The sequence below is a fragment of the Fusarium mangiferae genome (genome assembly GCF_900044065.1).
Source record: "Fusarium mangiferae strain MRC7560 genome assembly, contig: FMAN_scaffold022, whole genome shotgun sequence".
In the NCBI taxonomy this organism is placed as follows: Eukaryota; Fungi; Ascomycota; class Sordariomycetes; order Hypocreales; family Nectriaceae; genus Fusarium; species Fusarium mangiferae.
Window position 1 is genome coordinate 100936 of NW_024573942.1, and position 9187 is coordinate 110122.

The 9187-nt window shown below is 49.8% G+C and overlaps 1 protein-coding gene across 1 annotated transcript; it reads right to left on the minus strand.

The window, feature by feature from the left end:
* Window positions 1-7657: 7657 nt before the first annotated feature.
* Window positions 7658-8802, minus strand: FMAN_14203 (uncharacterized protein; the record flags this gene model as incomplete). Its single annotated transcript, XM_041825552.1, has 8 exons — window positions 7658-7877; window positions 7927-8064; window positions 8116-8153; window positions 8209-8363; window positions 8417-8458; window positions 8524-8614; window positions 8680-8709; window positions 8761-8802. 8 exons carry the CDS (start codon window positions 8800-8802, stop codon window positions 7658-7660), a joined length of 756 nt encoding a protein of 251 aa, XP_041690921.1.
* Window positions 8803-9187: the final 385 nt, after the last annotated feature.

The following is a 9187-nucleotide window of genomic DNA, read 5'->3' on the forward strand; positions in this document are numbered from 1 at the left end:
GTTTGCCTAGCTGACTGATCGCAACGTTAGTAGAGGAACTTCTTCTCACAAGTCAAACACCGTTCCATCGAGACCACGCCTTCTATTTGCGGCCGCCCCGGGCGGAAAGAGGTGTTGCAAGCGAACATGAATGAGTTGGCGAAGTAGCTACGGGCATTCACATCTAGCCAAGCTCACGAACAATCATATCTAGCGATACAATGAGAGGAAGCCCACCACACAAGCAATTACGAGCAACAACATCATCGAAGCAACCCTAGCTCACAAGCAAGTGCAAATAACACACAGCCACAACACCACAACGACAGCAAGAGCAAGCGCAACAAGCAAGCACAAACACAAACAAGATCGCAGCAAAACTGCGAGCAAGCGCAAGTAACACACCGCCACAGCATAACCGCAGTCGTGGGGTAGCCAGTTCAATGACAGAGATTCCATCTCCCAACTATAAATACCCCAGCAACAACCACGCACTACGCGCACCACCGCTCTGCAGAGTCGGCTCTTATATATCAGTAACCACTACTCCCTCCGTAGTAGCACCATGCCCACGGCCTAGCGTGGCGGCGTTGGGCAAGGCTGTAGATAAGGCACCGGCGCCACCTCACCCTGAACAGACGCTGAGGATGATAGCAGGAGCAGCAGCACCCAGGCGAGCTAGCTGCATATCCCGGACGTGACTTATATACACGCCATTGAATCAGGTACCTCACGCCGGCGCCGCGTCTATAGCCAGAGACATCTCGAGCTGCGGTGCCTGACGAAACTGCACACCAGACCCCGTCCTGGCAACCACATAGGACCAGCACTTGCCTGCACGACTGTCGCAACCGGGGCTGTGTCCGAGTTATTCGCACTAAGGGTATCAAGCTTTGCTTCAACATTCATCCTCTTGGCTACTGTTGACGTCGATCACGATGCGAGATACATGGCCTCCAATCACCTGAACCCAACCTCTGACGCGGATCCAGCAGACCGAGCGCCGGCAGCGCGCCGACACGGCGCTGCGATCCTTAAAGAAGATCCATGGATGCGCAGAAGAACAAAGAGACCTGCACGGTATATAGTACAGCGTCTCACGCCCACGCCCACGCCCTCATCCTCCATGAACCTTGTGCAAATATGTAAGGCACGCCATCATTCAACTGAGTCCAGAACTCGTTTCCTGACCGGGTTTTACAGGCCACAAACGGATTTCTATTCACGACCTAACCTCAGTCAGGTAAGGGACTTTACGCGATACAGACCGTGCCCAAGGATCGGCCCAGCGAAGACACAAATACCGCCGTCACCCAGCACACCTATGACTGCTTCAGTCATCACCCCCTCGGCCACCGTTTGGAGGCGATTCCCCTGCGCGAGTCTACATCTCCTCTCCTTGCTTTATCTCTTCCATCATGATACCTTAAGAATCCTCTATCGCCTGCGCCAGCCAGCGCGCCACAAAGAAGAATGAGGACGACTAAGACGATTCGCGGTTTCAGCAGAAGAAACATAGATTCACTTTACTTCATCTGAGGCCTGTTTGAGATACCTTTCTATCTGGATGCCAGGCGACGGGCTTGGGGCACTCTTCTCGGTTGTTACTGGGAGACAGCGAATCTCCCGAGCATATGTGAGAGTCGGGTATTGCATCCGTGATGCATGTGGAAAGAGGATGCCTTTGGGCGAGCACCTTGAGAGCCTGCGCTGTCTGCTGGTGATCATTCCTTGTTTCGCGGCCCCAGCTTTCCCTAGGTCTCTTGCTGGGTTGCTATACAGTTCCCAGGTATCCTTTGTGGCCCCTTCCCGACCTCGTCGAGTGGCTGCATATGACTGTTCCTGGGATCTGTTCTTCGCATGGCCGGCTTCCCCTCTGCCGCGAGAGGCCTCTTCCGTGATGCCATATATCACATATCCTCTACTCGCTTTATTCTCGTATTCCTTTCATACTACACAGTGTAGTCATCCAAGAGCGAAAGCATGAAACTTCAGGAGAAGAACGATCAGCTGAAGGCATCCCAAGACCAGTTGCAAGATACAAGGGATGGGGACGAGCGTTAAACACGTATGTCATATACCTCCAGCTGATTAGTATGGGGATCTGGGAACTCGATGAAGAGCGCATTGAGAAAGCAATGTGTCGAAACCATTTACCAATTTATCATGAAAACCCCATCCAATCGAAGGCAGTGGGAGGATCTGGCCCTCCCCAATTTCCTGCCACGCCCCTCGTCTCTAGACATTATCCTGTGTCCGAAAAATAGAGATTTGGCTTCCAAAACACCCAGGCCAGCATCGCTACCATGCCTAGCGCTGCAAGCACTTCTAGCAACAGTGGCATGCCTGCCACAGACACTCTCGGTAGTATAGGCCCACATTGGCCGATATCAACATGAAGCTCCTCTAATACGACCAACGTGTTACGGATCTTGAGCGTATGGTTCAGGAGAAAGAGCAATAACCTGTTGATAGAGACTTCCAGATGAACAATCTTGGGTACACATAGAGATATGGGCAGGTACAGCAAGAGCGGCTAGAGACCAAGCAAGAACTTCGCGATACGCAAAACCGCTACTGCGAGTCCCAGATGCTTCTTCTCAGCAAGTACGAAGAGAAGGATAAGCAAGGCCATCATCATCTCCTATGGTCTCAATCATTCCCCAACTATCAGACTCCGGCCCAGATATGGAATCCTGCCACCGCAGCTCTAGCTGTTTCTCATTGACTGATCATAACAGGCAGGCATAACTTACAAGCAGTCCAAAGCGAACGAAAACAACTCAGACATCATGACAAGAATACAAAAGGTCCCATCTCCGTAACTCCCCCTATGAATACCGACATCCGCCTTTATTGACCTCACAGCCCTGCATCTGCTCATTTAGCATATCAAGGGGATCCCATGTCCAAAATAATAACATATATATGCAACCAGCAGATCAAAATGCCATCCAACATAGGTTGGATCATGAGGCGCCTTTGAGATCCATCGATAATGGCTATCTGTCTGCAAAGAGAGTCTCAAGCGTAAAGGATTCCAGGTCTCCCGAGCTGCAGCTCCCAAGAGCTTCAAGAATCCTGAAAGCGACTCTCACAAGCATTATCTCTATGATCTCGTATTAGCTTACCAGCCTACAATGAACTCGACACCAGTGAACTTGAGATTGCAGGCCGTGGGTTAGGCTGTACGTTTCGAACGCCGAGCCAGTATCCGCCACTCGTGAATTCGACCTACCACCCATTCCATCAACAATCATCAACATATCCATCGAATTCCGCCTCGCATACTAGTCCTCAACAAATGAGCATTACTGAAATACTGCTTTTACACATCCATAGAGTCTTGCGCTGCCTCAAACCCGGTGGCTGAGCCCCAGGTGACTTTTCTAACCATTAAAGCCAGGTTCAAGGCGATGCAGAGCATGAGCTTCGGCACCGTATGATCCCCATCCCCGTACGACCAAAACCTCGCTGTCTTCCTTTCGCTAGCCTCTCGTCTCCTCATTCAGATGCATCCGATCTCGTGTCATCCTCGCCGCGCCCAGAACGAAATCTAGAAGCAATCGACTGATCATTGAGGAGGCGCTCGCGCACCCTTCCACACCACTCCCAGGTCACATTTGCAGGACGGCAGTCACGGGGACAACACTCGGTAGATCCAGCGCCTTCCCCTCTTCATTCTCCCGATTCTTTGCGAGCAGCAGGTGTACGATCACTGTTTGAGAACCCACAGTCTTCTCAATTGCCGACTCCGAACATGTCCCACGGCACCTTAGGTCAATGAACACAATCCGACCTTTTGCAAAAACAAGCGGTGACACTCTCCATCTCAAAAGGCTGTGCCCAATAGAGAGTTTCGCCCGCTAAATAAGTCAGCAGTGGCTGGAGGCAGGCCTTTTCCTGTCATAGGATCGCCCTACTACGAGCCATGTCCACTGTCCAGCTATAAGGTCGATACGTAACTTATATGCAATGCGGACGCAGGATATCTTTATTTATGCCAGGACGAATGCCTACTCAACGTCAGATAACGCCGCCCTTGTATCATATGCATGTCTTCTTTTAATGCTCCGCCGTTTCATGATGTCTTGGGATCTTGTTGTCACCTCTTCCCTCTTGGCCCTCGGGCTACTGTTCATTTGCCATGAACCAGCTCGACATCCCCTGTTGGGCGCCGGCGTCCTCACCTATACTTGACCGATATTATTGAGGGGCCTATTTATTGCGAAATCTCGGGCCCATGGTGGTGCGTCTGGGCGTTTTTGGTCAAATGAAGCCATGGAAGCACCGTGAACCTCTTTCATTGATCCAACATCGATCGACTGTTCTCTACATGGCGCCAGATCTCGGGCGTTCCGCTAAGAAACATGAGGTACGGAGCCCTCCACCGCCTCGGGAACGCTAAACAGGGCCTTCACATTCTCAAAAAGGACAGACGGCTACGGGTGAACGGGAGAGGCCAACTGATGAGAAATAGAGCGGATAGCGCCAAGGTGACAACGACTGAGGAGCTCACAGTGGCATCGATCATTAGTCCGGCATGAAGATACGTCTATGTGAGAATCGGCCAGTTAGTGTCAGATCGAAAAGTCCCAGTCGAGTACATCATTACGAAGAGGCGTGGTTTCGACTCCCAGTTATTCATACGGTTATGCCATAAGTCGAAATCGATCGGAAGCTACCCATGGCATCGAGCCTCACTGAAAGCTTGAACTGTACTACAACCGGAAGGCAACGCTGGCTGCAGTATGAGCGCCAATTCTTGCTGTTGAAATATCACCCAAGTCGGTCTTTAATCCTTACATGGCTCGTGATCTGTATATCGTAGAAGAGGTTATGCTACACTGGGTCAACAGTGCCCAGGTCCTGCTACCGCCGGCGTTCATGAATCGCAGCCACACAGTGCACACAGGATAGCCAGACTCTCCCAATGGTTGCTTGTAGACTGCCGCGACGGCAGCAGCCCACGACAGTGGGGAAGGCGTTGATTACCCAGCTCTGATCTACTCACTCCAAGATTTCTGAGAGCCCGCATCGCGGTATTGACCAGAGACAGGCCACTCAAACGACAACACACTAGAGCGCCTGGGCTAGCTCTGACTAGAGGTCAATCGACAGATCGCGACGGTGCCTTGCACATCTTGCGCCTCAGAAAAGTGTATGCTCAGAGATCCTCGCTAAGATCGCGGCGCCTGGATCTTCCAGGGCCTGATTCACTTATAAGGACTAGATGAACTAGTACGATTCAAGAATCGTAAAGAGACCATGTGAGCTCGCATGGACTCCGCATCGCAAAACTGACGAGGCTTGGAGATTCGAACAATACTGCTGTTCCAAGCAGAAAGCACGAGAACAGTTGTGTCCTAAGACCTTGCGGCTCAGTTGGAACGCCACCGACTACCTGCGAATTCATGGTCTCCCAGTTACTCCCTCGAAACGGACGAACCCTGCGTGGTGATTATGTAGTGAGACCATTCAACCGAAATTTTACCAAGAGCCATCAAAATCACTTAGCCAGTGCTTAATGACCTGGTTCCTGTGCTTCAATCGCCTCAATCCCTGATGTCAAGTCGTTCCAAGGCATTATTCATAAAGCTGGCGGCCGAATGTCGCTCGAGTCTTCGACAACGTAAGACATATGAGAGGTGGTCATCGTCCAAGCAAATGGCGTTGTCGGCTGTTGGGCCTCCCCCGAACACAGCTTGAGCCCCCAGCTCATTTGGCTAAGACCCCGGCTCGTAAGTATGACCTGCTCCGACAAAGGTTGTCCTCGATAGAAATCATCGTCTCGACTGAACACTGATCTAAGCACATCTACCATCGCATTGTCCCCAAAATGCAGCAAGAACCGATGAAGTCTAACGTCAAGCCATCTGTTGCGCTGAGAAGAAGTTATCACAAACGTGTCCTCATCTATGGGCATCCTATTATCCGATCTTTTTGTGATTTCTACCCAATAAAAGAGAAAGGGCTCAGAAATTCATTCGTAGAGTGTCAAGATTGGAAAAATACTTGACATCAATTGGACAAAGGTCATGACATTATTGTTGTTTCAAACCCCCAGAACTACCTAGACGAAATACAGTAATTCTAAAGTGTTGTCTCAAGTTCCCGCTTGACCAAGGCACACTATGCCTCATCGGGTAATTCCAATGTGATGCTGAGGCCACTTCGGCAGCCTTATTTTTGCCCGCAGAAGATCTCCCAACACTCAGGGGTCAATCCTTGCAATCTGTTTACTTAGGCTGATTAGCTGGAATGGCTGCTGTGAGCTTGTCCCGCATTGTGTCTCATGTTCCCGGAATTGAAAGTTTGGAACTTCCAAATCCGGATAAAACAAACTACCAAGTGTTATATAGCCGAGATCCGCGGCACACCCTTCATAGCGGCGTGGAGTCCAGACAAGCTCACCGACATCGAGGGTCAACTATGCATGCTCATATTCCTACATAGCAACGGCAAAAGACTGCAGCGTCTACTTTCAACAACAGGGTAAGTATTTTCGCGCAAAGCGAGGGGATAAAATGCAGACAGGCGAAAGAAACGACAGAGCATATCCTATTTAGACGATGATCCAGTGTGCAGAAGAAACACGCGGAAACCTCTCCTTCCACTTAGGGGTCAAGGGTGCAACAAAGGAACAAAAACAGATCCTCTTGGCAAATAAGGGTTAAGAAAGTGGGCCTGTTTATACCGAAACCCTTAGCACTTCGGCTAATCTGCACAGAAGAGCCACAGCCCCACGATCGTGAATGGCACCATTGGTGTTTTAGCAGCCTCCGTGCGGAGACCCAGATACCACTTATAGCCGCCACTACGGCTGCAGCTGCGGAAGGAGCTGCAAGCGCTAACTTATCATCGTTTTTTGGACAACGCCCAATGTGTATCACTAAGTCAGCCATTGATCTCGCGCGAGAGCGCGCGGAAGAATACAACGCCAAGCTAATAGCTTTTCATGCTTTCTGCCTATTGACATACGTCCTGCGCGACAATTCTCGGACAACCCCTTGACCAAGTGCTTGCTTGTGCCTTTTTGCAGAAATTCGTAGTAGTGACGTTTGATGGGCCTAAAATTGGCTAGCCTCGTGCTGTTAGACAGAATCTCGGCCATCTCTGGTGGATGAATTGAAGGTCCTGTCGTCTGTCGATTGCCCACGGCTGCTCCCACAGATACCAACTTGACGCCGCTACTTACGCTTCTTTGTCCCAACCACCGCTGGCTCAATAATGAAAATGGGACACACAGGAAAGGAGGGACTTCGTTGTGTAAGATCCAATTTATGCTCCACATTGAACAGACACTCTTATCGCTATGATAGCCCATCTAATTCCATTAAGCTAGTCCCCTTGTCGACATCTCTATCCGAGCCTCATGGGCTTACCGTTATACCCTCACGCTTCAGGCTTTCTTCCGTGAACAGAGCAACTATCGACCCATTAGTCCGCGCAGTCAAAAAATCGGTGGATGAACGTACATTGACCAATAGGCATGGATCTTGAAATCGTCCAAATCCTTCCTGACATTGACCAGAAAAACATTTACCTCTTCACTGGACCAACCGAAGGCCCTCGTGAACGGCGCCATAGTCAGTGACTCCAGGGCATTTTTTGTGTTTTCATTATTCCATGCTCCAATCTCCTTGTACATCTTGTCCTCCGCCCAGTGGTTTGTTGGTCATTTGAAGCGTTTGGTGACGATATTAGTGAATCCGACCTCGGCCATGATGTTCTCGAACGCGCCAGTTTCTTCGAAGGGCCTATCTAGCTCAATGGCTGCTTCTCTTAAAAGCTTGTTCCATTTTAAGAGTGCAGTGTCCTCGGTTAGACTTCCGTCGTCGGACCCCATCATGACATCGATGTCCTGGAGTTCAACATAGCCCCCTGGGACAAGATTCCTACCAACTTAAGGTTCATGGAGAAAATAGAGATCCAAACGAAACTTACTGGTAGATTTTGCTCATGTAAACACGCCAGTCCTTAACGCTGAAGTTCATCATCCTGCTGTGTATGTAATTAAAGGGCTCGGGATAGTCCCACTCCTCATCGATATCGTCAATGATGAACCGAACATTTGGTGGGACGCTAGCTGAGCTTTGGTATCGATAGAAAATACCAACATAATTCGGGTCTCACAAGCTAGGTTGGATGGGAGATAGATCAACGCCGGTAATCTGTCGTTCCAGAAAATTAGCTTCGAAAATTCGCCTCCGAAATGACTCATCTTACGTCGGCTTCAGGATGCTCGTCACCAAAGTCCATCGCCCAAATTCCTGTGCCAGTGCCTAAGTCCAGGACGCGCTTGACTCCAGAACCAGGGAGGTTTGGGGGTGAAAGACCAAGTTTGTTGTCCAAAGTGCGAAGGAATAAATGATGTTGGAAGTCTAGACTGCTTGAGCATGGATTCCCTCTATGATATGCCAAGGGGCAGCTATACCTAGCCTATCGTTTTCTAGATCATCGTTCGGAAGGTGATATTCTGTGCGTGACAGACGTCAGTGTGGGTTCTCTGGATCACCAAAAGAGACACCATCTGCAACTCACTTCCATCCTTGTATCCGTGGTATGTTCTCCCGTTTTCGCGACGGTAGTCGAGGATGGAACTCGTAAGACTTGCGGTCGACGATGTCGGATCCTGTCACCATTGCGTCAGGGGTATTTTTCACACTCGTTGCGTGGCAATCAAAAGGCAGTTCCTACGTCTCCAAGTGACGAGTCCTGATCGTTAGCCTATGATGACGATTAGCTTATGTTCTTACTGAACAAGAGAAGGAACCTGACCTCTTCAGGTGTGATGATAGGTGCTGCGCCGTCTGCTGCCATTTCCCAAATATGAATTGTTCTTGGTAGTCGAGTTGTTTGTTGTCTTGGGAGGGACACCCAGGCAACTAGTTTTAATACTGCAGTGCCACCTTGACAAAACCAAACAGCGGCCAATCAAACACTGGCACTCCATCGTTCTCTCTTCTCTTATTTGACGTCTCGTAAGGTTACTAGCTGACGCACTAGGATAAGATGTTCCCGCCACGTTCCCATGTCCATTTTCGGTATTGATGCAAATCCTGTCAAACACCCCAAAAAGGCTTGCTTAACAGCTACGATAGAACTTGTATTGTGGATTCGTCTTTACAGAAAAAGATTTCTACTGCTTTGCATACATTGGCTGTGATAGAGCTTCTCATCTCGCTCCCGTTACGAATACCAATGT